Raw genomic sequence first — 18,332 nt, forward strand, 5'->3', positions numbered from 1 at the left:
GGTGAATGTGTGGAACTTGCTACCACTGAATGCAACTGAGGCCAAAACATTGCCTGATGAATTTAGATGAAGAAGAAATTAGATAGAGCTTTTGGGACTAAAGCATTAAGGGATATGAGGGGGAAGGGGGATCAGGATATTGAATCCGATGATCAGCCATGATCAAGGTGAATGGTGGAGTAGACGCAAAGGGCTGAATGGCCTTCTCCTCCTTCCAGTTTCTATGTTTCTGTGCTTCATACACAATCACACAAATGGAATAAAAAATACTCCAATTGCAATAAAACATTTTCAGACATTCTGAGATTGTGAAAGCTTCTATATGTCTTTTTTTCTTTCTCAATCCAGTGTTTACACATTATGTTTCAGAAATATGCAGAAATAATGTATGATCAAAGCCCCAAAATACAGACACTGGAATGAAGGTTACAGTGCTCGGGAATCTGTGAATTCCCCATACATTCAGCTGCCCAGTTTGATCCCAGTGCACAGTATGGTCCGCGTGTGAAAACTCAAATTACTGGATTGAAGAATTGGGGGAACACGAACAACAAACTGGAATCCAGCTTCAGAGGATCAGGAGCCAAGATTGGTGGATGGGAACTGGAATTAGAATTAGAAGCTGGGCGGAAGATTCAGGAATTGGGATCATGCAATCTCAATCAAAGAATTAGGTACCAGGATTTGCAATGTTTGGTTCTCCTTGTCTCTGTTAAGTTTGCGTTCAGTTGAGAATGGTGTCTCACGGAATTGCTCCTTGTCTGCACTGTTATAATTCTGTGATTCTGTCTCTGAAGGGATATCAATCCTGTACAATATTTCACAGAATGGTTTGAGAGCTGACAGCTTCTCCCTTTGTCTCCTCAGCGTGATCATAATTGGAACTGATGCGACTATTCGCTGTTGTCTCCATTCTAATTGTGGTGTAAGTGCTGCTCCGCGTTATTCGGAAGCTTGCTGTTGTTGTTAACTCCAGTTCATCATATCTACTAACATGGACAAAAGGACAGCATCGAAAAGCTCTCTTAAATCCAATGCGAAATCTGTTAATAACAACAGAAGAATGATTAATAAAGAATCATGGGATTCAACAGCTTTACACCTTTGATTAATCACACTTACTGTCAGGGAAATCTTCTCAGGCAGTGTTTGAATTTGTAGAAACGTCTAAAGAAAGGAAAGAACGCATCACATAACCCCAATCCGATCTCTCAATTATCTTCACTTCATTCCCACCACATTCCTTCATTGGGAAATTATTCCACAACTGGATTCTCCGTTATAGTTCTTCCTGACATCACTTCCTACTCCTAATTTGGGATACAGTACGTGAGGAATTTGAGACACGACAAGGTGAGTAGAAAGCTTGGAAGGAACAGAACTTTAGACCTGGTTCCCAAAGCTCTGCACCACTGAGGAGCTTTTCCTCACCAGGTCTGTGGTGGACTAATCGCTAGAGATTGAATTCTTGATCAGTCAATTTCTCAACGGCCATCTTATCATGTAACTACCTGAATGGTGGCGATAATTGCAGACGGATTGTGGCCTTTTTACCAAGAGCAGCTTCTATGTTCCTAACTTTCTGCTCCTGAGAGTGGAAGGCCATGGCAACATCATAGATTCATAGAGGTTTACAACATGGAAACAGGCCCTTCGGCCCAACTTGTCCATGCTGCCCTTTGTTTTTAAAACCGCTAAGCTAATCCCAATTGCCCGCATTTAGCCCATATCCCTCCATACCCATTGTACCCATGTAACTATCTAAATGCATTTTAAAAGACAAAATTGTACCCGCCTCTACTACTACGTCTTGTTCCAGATACCACCATCTGTGTGAAAAAATTGCCCCTCTGGACGCTTTTGTATCTCTCCCCTCTCACCTTAAACCTATGCCCTCTAGTTTTAGACTCCGCCACCTTTGGGGAAAGATATTGACTACCTCGCTGATCTGTGCACCTCATTATTTTATAGACCTCGATGAGATCACCCCTCAGCCTCCTACACTCCAGAGAATAAAGTCCCAGTCTACCCAACCTCTCCTTATAACTCAATCCATCAAGTCCCAGTAGCATCCTAGTAAATCTTTTCTGCACTCTTTCTAGTTTAATAATATCCTTTCTATAATAAGGTGACCAGAATTGCACACAGTATTCCAAGTGTGGCCTTACCAATGTCTTGTACAATTTCAACAAGACGTCACAACTCCTGTATTCAATGTTCTGACCGATGAAACCAAGCATGCTGAATGCCTTCTTTACCACTGTGTCCACCTGTGACTCCACTTTCAAGGAGCTATGAACATGTATCCCTAGATCTCTTTGTTCTGTAACTCTCCCCAACGCCCTACCATTAACTGAGTAAGTCCTGCCCTGGTTCAATCTACCAAAATGTATCACCTCACATTTGGCTATATTAAACTCCATCTGCCATTCGTCAGCCCACTGGCCCAATTGATAAAGATCCCGTTGCAACTGGAGATAATTTTCTTCACTGTCCACTATGTCACCAATCTTAGTGTCATCTGCAAACTTACTAACCATGCCTCCTATATTGTCATCCAAATCATTAACATAAATAACAAACTACTATAGATAAAAACAACACAAGATAAAGCTCAGCAGACAATAGCCAAGGACCTGCCTTCAAACAAAGCCACATAAGTGAATACTTCTCCTCTCATCTTCTTTAATCATCTTAACCACGTCAGTTAAATCTTTTTTAAAAAATTTATTTATTTGTCACAAGTAGGCTTACATTAACACTGCAATGAAGTTGCTGTGAAAATCCCTTAGTCGCCACACTCCGGCACCTGTTTGGGTACACTGAGGGAGAATTTAGCTTGGCCAATACACCCAACCAACATGTCTTTTGGACTGTGGGAGGAAACCCACGCAGACACAGGGAGAACAAAGAACAACACAACACAGGAAACAGGCCCTTCGGCCCAACGAGCCCGCGCCGCCATTTTAATATTGTGCTTTTCCTCCTCCACCCTTGACCCATGTCTATGCTTATGGCACTCACATTGGAAACCAGATTCAGGGGAGAATAATTTAGGGACAATTTGTTACACCAATCAGCCTAAGAGCACATCTTTGGGGTGTGGGAGGAAACCGGAGCACCCGGTGGAAACCCATGCAACCACAGGGAGAATGTGCAAACTCCCACAGACACTGGCCCAAATCCATGTATCTGCACAGCTAGCAGTGATAGTCACTGAGCTGTCATTGTGCCCATCTGCTGGTCCAGTTTAAGTGTACACAAACATCGCGAAGTACTAGGCTATTCTTGAAACATCCAAGAGCAGCCCACGCACGACCCACCACGTGTATGCCCCTCGTTAGACAACAAGGTGGACCGACACACCTGTGGAGAACGTGCAGACTCCGCTCAGACAGGGACTCAAATAAGGAATTGAAGTCGGATCCCTGGCACTGTGAGGCGGCAATGCTAACCACTGTGTCACCGTGCCACCCCAAATCATTCCTTCTATACTCAAAAGGAATACAAGTCATGCAACCTGTCCTTGCACTTTAACCCTTTTAGCCCTTCCTGAGGTGCCAAGTCCAGAACTCCAAAGTATTCCAAAGATGTGGAACATAACATCCAGCGTTTTGTCAAACATTCTTTCTTCTCTTAGCCTTTTTCATTATTTTTATAGCCACCAATTAGTTTTTAATAATTCTATTCTGCTGCTCAATTTTACCACACCTCCACAGTTCATCATTTCTCACCATCTAGAACATAGAACATAGAACACTACAGCACAAACAGGCCCTTCGGCCCACGAGTTGCGCCGATCACATCAACACCTACCAATCTATAGACCTATCTATAACCCCCAATCCCATTAAACCCCATATACTCATCCAGAAGTCTTTTAAAAGACCCCAGCGAGTTCGCCTCCACCACCACTGACGGCAGCCGATTCCATTCACTCACCACCCTCTGAGTGAAAAACTTACCCCTAACATCACTTCTGTACTTTCCTCCCCGCACCTTAAACCTGTGTCCTCTCGTAGCAACCATTTCAACCCGGGGAAATAGCCTCTGAGAATCCACCCTATCTATTCCTCTCAACATTTTACAAACTTCTATCAGGTCGCCTCTCAACCTTCATCTCTCCAGGGAAAAGAGTCCCAGCTCCCTCAACCTAACTTCATAAGGCATGCCTCCCAGTCCAGGCAACATCCTTGTAAATCTCCTCTGTACCCTTTCAATAGCTTCTACGTCCTTCCTATAGTGAGGCGACCAGAACTGCGCACAGTACTCCAAATGAGGCCTGACAAGGGTCTTATAAAGTTGCAGCATTACCTCCCGACTCCTAAACTCAATCCCTCGATTAATGAAGGCCAGTCCACCATACGCCTTCTTGACCACCTCCTCCACCTGCGAGGCCGATTTAAGAGTCCTATGGACCCGGACCCCAAGATCCTTCTGCTCTTCAACACTACTAAGACTTCTGCCCTTGATAGTGTACTCGTTCATCCCATTGGTTCTGCCAAAATGGACGACTACACATTTATCCGCGTTGAAGTCCATCTGCCACTTCTCCGCCCAGTCCTGCATCCTATTTATGTCCTGCTGCAACTTTTGACATCCTTCCAGACCATCCACAACACCACCAACCTTCGTGTCATCAGCGAACTTACTTACCCATCCCTCCACTTCCTCATCCAGGTCATTTATGAAAATGACAAACAGCAAGGGTCCTAGAACAGATCCCTGGGGCACTCCACTGGTGACCGACCTCCATTCAGAAAAAGACCCATCCACAACCACTCTCTGCCTTCTGCAGGCAAGCCAGTTCTTGATCCACAAGGCCAAAGGCCCTTGGATCCCATGCCCTCTCACCTTCTCAAGAACATTCTTTGATTTTTTTTAGATTTAAATGGATGACCACATATCCTCATCTGCTGCAGCTTTATCTACTGAATATCTTTTTACTGCTTTCTGTTTCCTCCTTGCTGTGCCAAAACATACAACTGTTAGCAATTGTGTACAAAAAGCCCTCCATCCCTTCATCTATTTAACTGATAGATATTGTGAGGTCTCATTCCAAATCACTGAGGGGTTTAACTGTTCACATAGTCAATGCAAGGGGAAGCACTGACGGGAGAGTATGCCAGTTTGTCAGGAATTAGGAAGTTGTTTCAGGTGAGAATTCTTTGCAGCAGGAAGGGCTTTTCTTCAGTCTCCAGTTATTGAGTTTTCTTCCTTGTCTCCAAACTAGGTAAGCAACTATCAATTAATTTTCATCAACATTATTAATTCATTCAATGAGGTTGGACAAAAATAGCAAGGCTGGTGATGTGCTGTGACTACAACATGTGGGAACGTGTGGAATGCACTGTATCTGCAGAAAGTGTCTGTGGTTTAGGTAATGTCAGCTCCAATTGCAGAGCTGGAGTCTGAGTTATGGACACTGTGGGACAGCAGGGAGAGAGTTAACCAGACACTTTATTCCCAGAGGCAGTCAGACCCCTTCAGGTTAGGCAGAACATTAGAGTTGATCTGTGGTCAGGCACAGCGGGTGTGACGGTAAGTAAGGTAGGTAAGGGAAGCCAGCAGACAGTGATGGAGGACCCTCAGCCCCTGACTTTGTCCAATAGGTACAAAGTGTTCTGTGTGGATCAGGAGAAGGACTGCAAGGTGGGAGAGCAGACTGACCCTGGCACCTTGGTGAAGGATGCCATTGAAGCAGTGGAAATGATAGCAGACAGTATAGTCAGGGGGATAGATACTGCTCTCGACAGCCCAGAACATAAGCTCTGAAGGCTGTGCTTTCTGCCCAATGCCAGGGTTAAGAACATCTCCTCAGGACTGGAGGAGAGGATGGCATGGTCCATGTGGGGGCCAGCAACACAGATAGAACCAAGAATGACGTTCTGCTCAGAGAGTTTGAGGAGTTGGGGCAAAATTAAAATGCGGAACATCAAAGGTAATTAATTCTGGATTGTTACCTGAGCCACATGTCAGTTAGAGAATGCAGGACTCCTGGGCTTTGATTCATGCAACACTAGTAGTTGTGGAACAGTGAGCTATTTGATTGGTATGGGCTCTGCTTGAATAGGGATGGAACCATTGTCCTGGCCAATTCTAACAAGGGCTGTGGAGAGGGATTTAAACTAACAGAGTGGGAGAAGGATTCAAGTGAAGAGAAGACTTAGAAAACCAAAGAGAAAAGTCAAGTTCTCGAAACATTGAAGCAATATTGGCAAAGACAAGCAGAGTGGGAAAGAAAGGTTCAGAGAGTTTAACAAAAAAAGTACATCAGCAAATTAGAGTAATAGAAGTAAAGAAAAAGAAAATGAAAGGTTCTTTATCTGAATGCACAAAGCATCTGAGATAAGATAAATTCACTGGTGACATGAATACAAGTAATTGATTTTGATTTACTCACCACCACAAAAGGATGACTACTAGGTGGCCAAGGTTGGGAAATAAATATTCCAGGGTATATAATTTTTCAGAAAGACAGAACGGCAAAGGAGGAGGGATAGCCCTGATCGTAAAAGAGACTGCAAAGAGACACAGACAGGTTTGGTGCATGGGTAATAAGATGGCAGATGGAGTATAATGTAGGGAAGTGTGAGATTATTCACTCTATTTGTAAGAATCAAAAAATTAATATTTTTAACAGGTGTGCTGGTGTTCAAAGAGAATTGGGTGTGCTGATACAAGGAATACAGAAAGTTAGCATTCAGGTACAGCAGCAAGACAGTGTCATATTGGCCTTTATTACAAGGGGATTGGAATACAAGAATAAGTCTTGTTACAATTGCAGAGTGTTTTGGTGAATTATCTGGAATAGTTTGCAGTCTTAGTCTCCATGTTGAATAAAGATCATCATTGCATTGGAAGGTGTACAGCGAAGATTCACTAAATTGGTTTCTGGGATGAGGAGATTGTCCTGTGATGAGAGGCTGAGGGAATTCTGTGTGGGTTTCTGGGATGAGGAGAGTGTCCTGTGATGAGAGGCTGAGGGAATTCTGTGTGGGTTTCTGGGATGAGGAGATTGTCCTGTGATGAGAGGCTGAGGGAATTCTGTGTGGGTTTCTGGGATGAGGAGAGTGTCCTGTGACGAGGGGCTGAGGGAATTCTGTGTGGGTTCCTGGGATGAGGAGATTGTCCTGTGATGACAGGCTGAGGGAATTCTGTGTGGGTTTCTGGGATGAGGAGATTGTCCTGTGATGAGAGGCTGAGGGAATTCTGTGTGGGTTTCTGGGATGAGGAGATTGTCCTGTGATGAGAGGCTGAGGGAATTCTGTGTGGGTTTCTGGGATGAGGAGAGTGTCCTGTGACGAGGGGCTGAGGGAATTCTGTGTGGGTTCCTGGGATGAGGAGATTGTCCTGTGATGACAGGCTGAGGGAATTCTGTGTGGGTTTCTGGGATGAGGAGATTGTCCTGTGATGAGAGGCTGAGGGAATTCTGTGTGGGTTCCTGGGATGATTGTCCTGTGATGAGAGGCTGAGGGAATGAGGTCGACATTTCCCAGATTTCAGAAGAATGAAAAACAATCTTATTCAAACCTACCATGAAGGAGTTTGATGGGGGGGATGCTGAGGGATTGTTTCTGCAGGTCAGGAATCTAAAACACGGGGACAGAGTCTCAGAATAAGGAGCTGAACATTTTGGATTGAGATGAGGAGTAATTACTTCACTCAAAGGGTTGTGAATCTGTGGAATTCTCAGTGTTGTGGGTGCTCCATCATTAGATATATTTAAGGTTGGGATAGACAGAGTTTTGTCTCTCAGGGAGATAAGGGAAATGGGAAACGGGCGGTAAAATGGAGTGGCAGCCCAAGACCAGCCATGAAACTATAGAAAGGGGGAGCAGGCTTGATGAGCCGAATGGTCTACCCCACTCCTGTTTCTTGTGTTTTTTCCAGTTAAGGAATCCTTGCTCTTGATTGGCAGCTTCCTAACTAATTCCTTTCCTATGCTAATTCCAATTCTCCCCCGCTCCCAGTGGCAGACTTTAGTCTGGTTCCGTAACGACTAATTCCCGGAACAACTCGCTAAGTCTGTCTCCAGGGGCTTATAACTTGAGGAGCATTGATCCTATGACAATAGGTCTTTACAATTCACGGACTCTCAGCTGGAACGAAAGCTCCTAGTTCTGTGAGATTCACTATTACTGTATCACAATGCTGTATCGATAGCTGGGCTATTAGTGACACATACACCAGCGCCAGAAATTTCTCCACTCCTCTGTTCACCTGTGAGTGAAGTGCCTTTCATTAACTCATCTGTCTGAGGTTATCAGGGGTGTAGGTGGGAAAATTACAATCAGATCAGCAATGATCTTACTGAGTATCGGAGCAGGCTTGAGGAGCCAAGTGGCCTACTCCTGCTCCTAATTCGTATGTTCATATACAGCCTTGGACCAGTGGTGTGCCTGAGGGATCGGTGCTGGGTCCACTGTTATTTGTCATTTATATTAATGATTTGGGTAGAATTTAGTAGACATGGTTAGTAAGTTTGCAGATAACATCAAGACTGGTGGCACAGTGGACAGTGAAGAAGGTTACCCAGGATTGCAATGGGATCTTGATCAATTGGGCCAGTGGATGATGAATGGCAGATGGAGTTTAATTTAGATAAATGCAATGTACTGCATTTTGGGTCAACTGAACTCAGTTAATGGTGGGGCGTTGGGGAGAGTTATGGAACAAAGAGATCTAGTGGGTATACATTCATAGCTCCTTGAAAGTGGAGTCACAGGTGGACAGAGTGGTGAAGAAGGCATTCGGCATGCTTGGTTTCATCGGTCAGAACATTGAACACAGGAGTTGGGACGTCTTGTTGAAGTTGGACAAGGCATTGGTAAGGCTACAGTTGGAATATTGTGTGCAATTCTGTCACCCTATTATAGAAAGGATATTACTAAACTAGAAAGGGTGCAGAAAAGATTTACTAGGATGTTCCTGGGACTTGATGGATTGAGTTATAAGGAGAGACTGGATAGACTGGGACTTTTTTCTCTGGAGCGTAGGAGGCTGAAGACTGATCTTATATAATGAGGGGCACAGATCAGCTAGATAGTCAATATCTTTTCCCAAAGATAGGGGAGTCTAAAACTAGAGGGCATAGGTTTAAGGTGAGAGGGGAGAGATACAAAAGGGTCCAGAAGGATAAGTTTTTCACACAGAGGGTGGTGAGTGTCTGGAACAAGCTGCCAGAGGCAGTAGTAGAGGCGGGTACAATTTTGACTTTTTAAGTCCTCTCTTTCCCCTTATCCCTCACTGTCTCTATGACCTCCTCGAGCCTGACATCTGCTGAGGTATCTGACCAAACTCCTCCAATTCTCATCTCTTGTGCATTCCCCATTTTAATTGCTCCACATAAAGAGACCATGTTTTCAGTTGCTAGGTGTCAAGTTCTGGGATTTGCTTCCTAAACCACTCCTTCTTAGGCTGTTCTCTTTTAAGACATCAACCTAAGGTTTCTGATAATTTCTTGTAATATATCTATGCATGGCACTGTACCAAATTTGGTTTGCTCACACTCCCATGAAACATCTTGGGACATTTAACAATGTTAAAGACACTGTTGGTCCTGTCAACACATCAACCTTAATATTCAGGCCAAGATGCCCATATTGCCTCAACCACCAGCTGTCCCTGTGTCAGTTCACTCACCGCCTGTCCCTGTCTGCCAATGTACCCACCGCCTGTCCCTGTCTGTCAATGTACCCACCGCCTGTCCCTGTCTGTCAATGTACCCACCGCCTGTCCCCGTCTGTCAATGTACCCACCGCCTGTCCCCGACTGTCAATGTACCCACCGCCTGTCCCCGACTGTCAATGTACCCACTGCCTGTCCCCGTCTGTCAATGTACCCACCGCCTGTCCCCGTCTGCCAATGTACCCACCGCCTGTCCCCGACTGTCAATGTACCCACCGCCTGTCCCTGTCTGTCAATGTACCCACCACCTGTCCCTGTCTGTCAATGTACCCACCGCCTGTCCCTGTCTGTCAATGTACCCACCGCCTGTCCCCTTCTGTCAATGTACCCACCGCCTGTCCCCTTCTGTCAATGTACCCACCGCCTGTCCCTGTCTGTCAATATACCCACTACCTGTCCCCGTGTCAGTTCACCTATCACCTGTTCCCATCCATCAGTTCAACTACCACCTGTTCCCATCTGTCAATGTACCTACTGCCTGTCCCCGTCTGTCAGTGTACTCAACACCACCTGTCCCCGTGTGTCAGTGTACCCACCGCCTGTCCCATCTGTCAATGTATCCACTGCCTGTCCCCGTGTGTCAGTGTAGCCACCGTCTGCCCTGTCTGTCAGTGTACCCACTGCCTGTCCCTATCTGTCAGTGTATCCATCACCACCTGTCCCATTTGTCAGCGTACCCACCGTCTGTCCCTGTCTATCAGTGTACCCACCACCTCTTGTTCTGGTCTGTCAGTGTACGCAGCACCTATCCCCGTCTGTCAGTGTACCCACCACATGTTCCGGTCTGCCACCACCACCTGCTAATGCCCGTGTGCAGCCGGATCTCTTGAACCTTGATGTGGTTGTTGTTTTCCCTCTCTCCCACAGTCAGTGTGTGTGTTGTGCTCACCTGCGATTTAGACAGCAGTAAATGATGGGGTTGTACATGGTGGAACTCATGGCGAGCCAGAATAATCCCAGGTACACCTGCTGTATGTAGCTTTCATAATAAATATCCTGCTTGAAACTTGTGAGGATGAAATACAAATGGTAGGGTAACCAGCAAATGGCAAAGGTCAGAACTACCACAATCATCATTTTTACAATCTGAAACAGAGTAAGGAACACACGTTAGATTGCTTTAAGATGCTGTTAGAGGTGCATAGTACATAAGTTTGAAAACTGAACGACATGATAGTTTTAAAAAAAAAATGCTTAATGAACATTCAAACAGAGTTTTTAAGAAAATAATTTCTGTTTTATCAATTTGTTTGAACTGTTTTGTTAACATTAGCAGTTTGAGTTTTTCTGTTTCTCCCTGGGATGTGGCTAGGCCAGTATTTATTGCCCATCCCGAATTGCCTTTGGGAAGGTGGTGGTGAGCTCGAACCCCTGCAGTGACTGTGTGTAGGTACACTCACAGTGCTGTTAGGGAGAGAGTGCCAAGATTTTGACCCAGTGACAGTGAAAGAACAGCGATGTATTTCATAAGAACATAAGAAATAGGAGCAGGAGTCGGCCGTCTAGCCCTTCGAGCCTGCCCCGCCATTCAATAAGATCATGGCTGATCTGAAGTGGATCAGTTCCACTTTCCAGGGTAGGAGTCTTAGCGGTGTTGAAGAGCAGAAGGATCTTGGGGTCCGGGTCTATAGGACTCTCAAATTGGCCTCGCAGGTGGAGGATGTGGTCAAGAAGGCGTATGGTGTACTGGCCTTCATTAATCGAGAGATTGAGTTTAGGAATCGGGAGGTAATGCTGCAACTTTATTAGACCCTTGTCAGACCCCACTTGGAGTATTGTGCACAGTTCTGGTCGCCTCACTACAGGAAGGACGTGGAAGCTATTGAGAGGGTGCAGAGGAGATTTACAAGGATGTTGCCTGGATTGGGAGGCATGCCTTATGAAGATAGGTTGAGCTGGGACTCTTCTCCCTGGAGAGACGAAGGTTGAGAGGCGACCTGATAGAGGTTTATAAAATGTTGAGAGGAATAGATAGGGTGGATTCTCAGAGGCTATTTCCCCAGGTTGAAATGGTCGCTACGAGAGGACAAGGTTTAAGGTGCATGGAAGCAAGTATAGAGGAGATGTCAGGGGTAAGTTTTTCACTCAGAGGGTGGTGAGTGAATGGAATCGGCTGCCGTCAGTGGTGGTGGAGGCGAACTCGCTGGGGTCTTTTAAAAGACTTCTGGATGAGTATATGGGATTTAATGGGATTGGGGGTTATAGATAGTTCTATGGATTGATAGGTGTTGATGTGATCGGCGCAACTTGTTGGCCAAAGGGCCTGTTTGTGCTGTAGTGTTCTATGTTCTATGTTCTATGTTCCTGCTTTCTCCCCATAACCCTTAATTTCCTTGTCTACCAAAAACCTATCTACCCATGACTTAAATATATTCAGCGAGGTAGCCTCCACCACTTCAACAGGGAGAGAATTCCAAATGGGACCTTTCCAGAATCTAACGAATTTTGGAAAATTAAAACCAATGCTTTCAGTAGCGGCTTCTTTAGAGTCGAGGATGAAGTCCATCAGGACCTGGGGACTTGATAATTTTATAGTTTGAATCATTTTCTTAGTATCCTTTCCTGGGGATTGGAATTGTTTTAAGTTCCTCCCTCACTTTCACCTTCTGATCTACAATTATTTCTGGGATATTATGTGTTAGTGGATGAAGGGAAGGCGGTGGATGTTACCTACCTGGATTTCAGTAAGGCCTTTGACAAGGTTCCTCATGGGAGGTTAGTTAGGGTGTACATGGGGAGGTTGTAAATTGGATTAGACATTGGCTCAATGGAAGAAGCCAGAGAGTGGTTGTGGAGGATTCCTTCTGAGTGGAGGCCTGTGACTAGTGGAGTCTCCTGTATCCCTCCATCTCTAGTCCGCTCATGTGCCTATCCAGGTAAGCCTTAAACAACTCTAGCGTGTCTGCCTCCAACCCCCTACTTGGCAGTGCATTCCAGGCCCCCACCACCCTCTGTGTGAACAACCTCCCTCTAACATCTGAATTATACCTCGCCCCCCTCACCCTAAGCCCGTGGCCCCTCGTAATTTTTGTATCCAACCTAGGAAAAAGCTTACCTCTGTTCACTCGATCTATACCCTTCATAATCTTATACACCTCTATTAGATCTCCCCTCATTCTCTGCCTTTCTAAGGAAAACAGCCCCAATTCATAGAATAGAACATAGAACATTACAGCGCAGAACAGGCCCTTCGGCCCACGATGTTGCGCCGACCAGTTAAAAAAACAATGACCCTCTAACCTAAACCAAACCCTTTCCATCCATAAACCTATGAGAAAAAGGCTATCACTGTCCACCCTATCTAAACCTCTAATCATCTTATATGTTTCAATAAGGTCCCCTCTTAGCTGCCTTCTTTCTAACGAAAACAACCCCAAATTCCTCAGTCTCTCCTCATAGGACCTCCCCTCCATACCAGGCAACATCCTGATAAACCTCCTCTGCACCCTCTCCAATGCCTCCACATCCTTCCTATAATGTGGGGACCAGAACTGCACACAATACTCCAAGTGCGGACGCACCAGAGTTTTGTACAGTTGCAACATGACGCTGCGACTCCTAAATTCAATCCCCCTACCAATAAACGCCAAGACACCGTATGCCTTCCTAACAACCCTATCTGCTTGATTCCCAACTTTCAGGGATCTATGTACACATACACCTAGATCCCTCTGTTCATCCACAATTTTTATACACAATTTGTCCAATCTCTCCTCATAGCTCAGTCCTTCCATATCAGGCAGCATCCTGGTAAACCTCCTCTGCACTCTCTCCAGGGTCTCCACGTCCTTCCGGTAGTAAGGCAACCAGAACTGGACGCAGTACTCCAAATGCAGGTGAACCAACGTTCTATACAACTGCAACATTAGAAGCCAGCTTTTATACTCTATACGCCTCCCTATAAAGGCTAACATACCATAAGCTTTCTTCACAGCCTTCTCCACCTGTACTGCCACCTTCAAGGACTTGTGTACCTGCACACCTAGGTTCCTCTGCATTTCTATACTCTCAAGAGGCCTATCATTTATCGTGTAACTTCCCCCTACATTATTTCTTCCAAAATGCATCACTTCGCACTTATCTGTATTAAATTCCATCTGCCATTTCTCTGCCCAATATACCAGCGTATCTATATCCTGCTGTATTGCCTGACACTGCTCCTCACTATTAACAAGTCCAGCCATCTTCGTGTCATCTGCAAACTTGCCGATCACACCACTTACTCCTTCTTCCAAGTCATTTATGTATATTACAAATAGCAAAGGTCCCAGTACTGAGCCCTGCGGCACACCACTAGTTACAGACCTCCAGCTAGAAAAGGACCCTTCCACTACTACTCTCTGTCTCCTGTTGCCTAGCCAGTTCTCAACCCATCTAGACACCTGTCCTTGTATCCCATGAGCCTTAACCTTTCCAACAAACCTACCATGAGGGACTTTGTCAAACGCCTTACTGAAATCCATGTGGACAACATCAACGGCTCGTCCTTCGTCGACCATTTTTGTCACCTCCTCAAAAAATTCTAACAGATTCATAAGGCACGATCTCCCCTTTACAAAGCCATGCTGCCTATCACTAATCAAATTGCCACACTCTAAATCCTATCTCTAAGAATCCTTTCCAACAACTTCCTACCACTGACGCCAAACTCACCAGCCTATAATTACCCGGGTTATCCCTACTGCCCTTTTTAAACAGGAGTATCACATTCACTATCCTCCAGTCCTCTGGGACCTCACCTGTGTCCAAAGATTTGCGTCAGAGGCCCAGCAATTTCATCTCTCGTCTCCCTAAGCAGCCTAGGATAAATGCCATCGGGCCCCGGAGATTTATCAGTTATAATGCTACCTAAAAGCCCCAACACTTCCTCCCTCGTAATAGATATTTCCTCCAATGGTTCTACAACTCCCTCCAAGACAGTACAACAAGTCCCTGTCCTTCGTGAATACTGACGCAAGGTATTCATTCAGGATCTCCCCCATTCCCTCAGACTCTAAGCACAGTTCCCCTCCTCTGTCTCTAAGAGGACCGATTTTTCTTCTAACCATCCTTTTGTTCCTAACATAGGAGTAAAATGCCTTTGGATTTTCCTTAATCCTGTCTGCCAAGACCATTTCATGCCCCCTTTTTGCCCTTCTAACTCCCTGTTTGAGCTCCCTCCTACTCTCTCTGTATTCCTCCAATGCTCTCTCCATTCCCAGTTGCTTAGACCTAACAAATGCATCTCTTTTCTTCCTGACCAAGTCCTCAATGTCCCTAGTTATCCACGGCTCTCTAATCCTACCTTTCCTATCCTTCCTCTTAACCGGCACACGTCTTTCCTGCAACCTTTTCAGTTGTCCCTTAAAAGACTCCCACATGCCAAATGTGGACTTACCCTCAAACAACCTCTCCCAATCAGTATCTATAAGTTCCTGCCTAATCCGGCTGCGTCTAGCCTTCCCCCAATTTGGCATCCTCCCCTTCAAAAGGCCTGTTTCTGAGCTGTAATTTTCTATGGTTCTATGGTTATCTCTACAGTGAAGACAGATACAAAATATCTTCAATTAATCTACCATTTCCTTACTTTCCATCATTAATTCCCAAGACTCTCTCTCTTGAGGACCAATGCTTACTTACTCTTTTCCTCATTAAAAACCTGGCATAAAATGTTATGTCTGCTGGGCAACCGTGGGTTTTATTTATTTTAGTTTTTATTAATGTCACAAGTAGGCTTACATTAATACTGCAATGAAGTTACTGTGAAAAATCCCTTAATTGCCACACACTGATGCCTTTTCAGATTCAGTGAGGGAGAATTTAGCACGGTCAATGCACTAACCTGCACGTCTTTCAGACTGTGGGAGGAAACTGGAGCACCCGGAGGAAACCCACTCAGACACGGAGAACATGCAGACTCTGCACAGACAGTGACCCAAACTGGGAATCGAACTCAGGTCCCCGGGTGCTGTGAGGCAGCGGTGCTAACCGTTGTGCCACCGTGTCCAACCCTGAAGTCCATTAAAGAGCATCAGGTGTACATCCCACATCATTACGCACTCACGTGATATTTTGCTGGGTGAATGCTGGTGTTGATCAAGCTTGTGCCCAACAATAATTAGATTAAGGGGATTAAAGCACTAATTGACCAGAATTTTACCTTGCTGTGTGATATTAAGCTTGTTGCACAGGCAAGAAGGGCAGCCCAATCGGAATTGGTGTTTTTTAATTGAAGTGAGGGATAAAAGGCGTCTGCTGGTTATACTGGCTGACAGGTATGTGTTTGTAGGGGAGAGCTGAGGTGGTTTGTACTGTGGGAAGAATGTTTTGTATGTTGGGCGTATCAGAGTGTGGAGCTCAAACTAGTTTTCTGTCGGCTGGCACTGGCGATTTTAGTCCCTCTGTCACCCATTTTGCAAGTGACTCCCATTTGCCAACCTGCCAATGGGTATCCTCAGCAGAGAGCTCCTCCTCTGAGGGGGGGGGGCGACAAAGGTTGAGGAGGCAAGGTGGTCATAGGCAGCACCCCCTGGCAGTTGTCCAGTCTCAGGATGATCAGGACCATCAGGGAGGACAGGGAAACCAAGTCTGGAAAAGAGGGCAGTGCAGGAATCCGCTGAAATCCCACTCACTAACCGCTATTCCATTTTGGGGGCTGGTTCCTCTGAGGAATGCAGCGACAGCCAAGCATCTGGCAACACAAGCAGCGTGTATAGGATGGAAGGAAGAAGAAGCGAAGATCGGGCATCCTCCTAGTCAGGGGAGCAGGCAGGTGTTTCAATGCCTGCAGACGTGACTGCAGGATGATGTGTTTCTCACCCTGGGGTCAGGGATGTCACTGATTGGCTGCCTGAAAGGAGAGGGTGGTGAGTTAGATGTTGTTGATATCAATAATAAGGGCAAAGTGAGAAAAGAAATATTGTGTAAAAAATTGAGGGAGCTAGGCAATAATTTAAAAAACAGGATTTCAAAGATTGTAATTTCTGGGTTACTCTGAGCATCACGTGCTAACGAGTATGGAAATCAGAACATAGGATAGAAGTTGTGAAGTTGAGAAGAATGTTGGAATTTGGTGTCTGTAAAATTATACATTGTAAAATGCTAAGAAGGAGAAAGCATTTCATATTTCTGTTAAAGAAGTATTTTTGTTTTGCTTAGAGAGTTAAAAACTGTAGGTGCAAATGGTGTTAGTACACAGACTGAAACATTTGTATTGAGAGGCCAGGCAGTAGTATTGCCAAGACAACAGGCTGTTTTTGAATTTTTCCCAATCAGTTTAAACTAGGCACTTAGCTAACCATAGAACCACAGAAAATTACAGCTCAGAAACAGGCCTTTTGGCCCTTCTTGTCTGTGCCAAACCATTTTTTGCCTAGTCCCACTGACCTGCACTTGGACCATATCCCTCCACACCCCTCTCATCCATGAACCCATCCAAGTTTTTCTTAAATGTTAAAAGTGACCCCACATTTACCACTTTATCCGGCAGCTCATTCCACACTCCCACCACTCTCTGCGTGAAGAAGCCCCCCTAATATTCCCTTTAAATTTTTCTCCTTTCACTCTTAACCCATGCCCTCTGGTTTTTTTCTCCTCTCGCCTCAGTGGAAAAAGCCTGCTTGCATTCACTCTATCTATACCCATCAAAATCTTATACACCTCTATCAAATCTCCCCTCATTCTTCTACGCTCCAGGGAATAAAGTCCTAACCTATTCAATCTCTCTCTGTAACTCAGCTTTTCAAGTCCCGGCAACATCCTTGTGAACCTTCTCTGCACTCTTTCAACCTTATTTACATCCTTCCTGTGACTAGGTGACCAAAACTGTACACAATACTCTAAATTCAGCCTCACCAATGCCTTATACAACCTTACCATAACACTCCAACTTTTATACTCGATACTCCGATTTATAAAGGCCAATGTACCAAAAGCACTCTTTACAACCCTATCCACCTGTGACGTCACTTTTAGGGAATTCTGTATCTGTATTCCCAGATCCCTCTGTTCAACTGCACTCTTCAGAGTCCTACCATTTACCCTGTACGTTCTACTTTGGTTTGTCCTTCCAAAGTGCAATACCTCACATCTGTCTGTGTTAAATTCCATTTGCCATTTTTCAGCCCATTTCTCTAGTTGGTCCAAATCCCTCTGCAAGCTTTGAAAACCTTCCTCACTGTCCACTACACCTCCAATCTTTGTATCATCAGCAAATTTGTTGATCCAATTTACCACATTATCATCCAGATCATTGATACAGATATCACTGTAGCTTATTAGATTTAAATTTGATGTTTTGGTAACCTGAAAACCAATCCTCTTGTGGAGATGTTGATATCGCATCGGGGTATAAGGGACAGCTCTCAGCTTCAGAGAGACACGCCAGCAATTGTCTCTGCCACAGTTCATAGTTTTTAGCTCAAAGCCTCATCTGAATAGAGAAGGTATCAAAAGAAAACCTCATCTTGATAGTGAAGATAGTAAAGAAGAAAGATGACAGAAGATAAAACCTGGTTGTATTTTGAGAGTGACTAGAAAAAAATCTTATTTTTGTTAATAAGTGTGAGCTGTATCTAAACAGCATTCCATTAGAATAGTGTTTTATTGGGTTTGTTAATAGTTTAGTTAATCTGTTCATTGTTAGATAAATAAAGTGTTACTTG

At 44.9% G+C, this 18,332-nt stretch overlaps 1 protein-coding gene across 1 annotated transcript in view; it reads right to left on the reverse strand.

The window, feature by feature from the left end:
- Positions 1 to 400: 400 nt before the first annotated feature.
- Positions 401 to 18,332, reverse strand: part of tacr2 (tachykinin receptor 2) — a 101,539-nt gene continuing 83,607 nt past the window's right edge. Inside the window, exons 4-5 of the mRNA XM_080205234.1 lie at positions 10,580 to 10,776; positions 401 to 1,043 (exon numbers count right to left, since the gene is read on the reverse strand). Of these exons, the coding sequence (XP_080061360.1) occupies positions 821 to 1,043; positions 10,580 to 10,776 (420 nt within the window). The 3' untranslated portion in view covers positions 401 to 820. The remainder of the gene's footprint in view (positions 1,044 to 10,579; positions 10,777 to 18,332) is intronic.

Source organism: Carcharhinus amblyrhynchos, chromosome 17 (assembly GCF_965287045.1).
Source record: "Carcharhinus amblyrhynchos chromosome 17, sCarAmb.v2.hapA, whole genome shotgun sequence".
Lineage (NCBI taxonomy): Eukaryota > Metazoa > Chordata > Chondrichthyes > Carcharhiniformes > Carcharhinidae > Carcharhinus > Carcharhinus amblyrhynchos.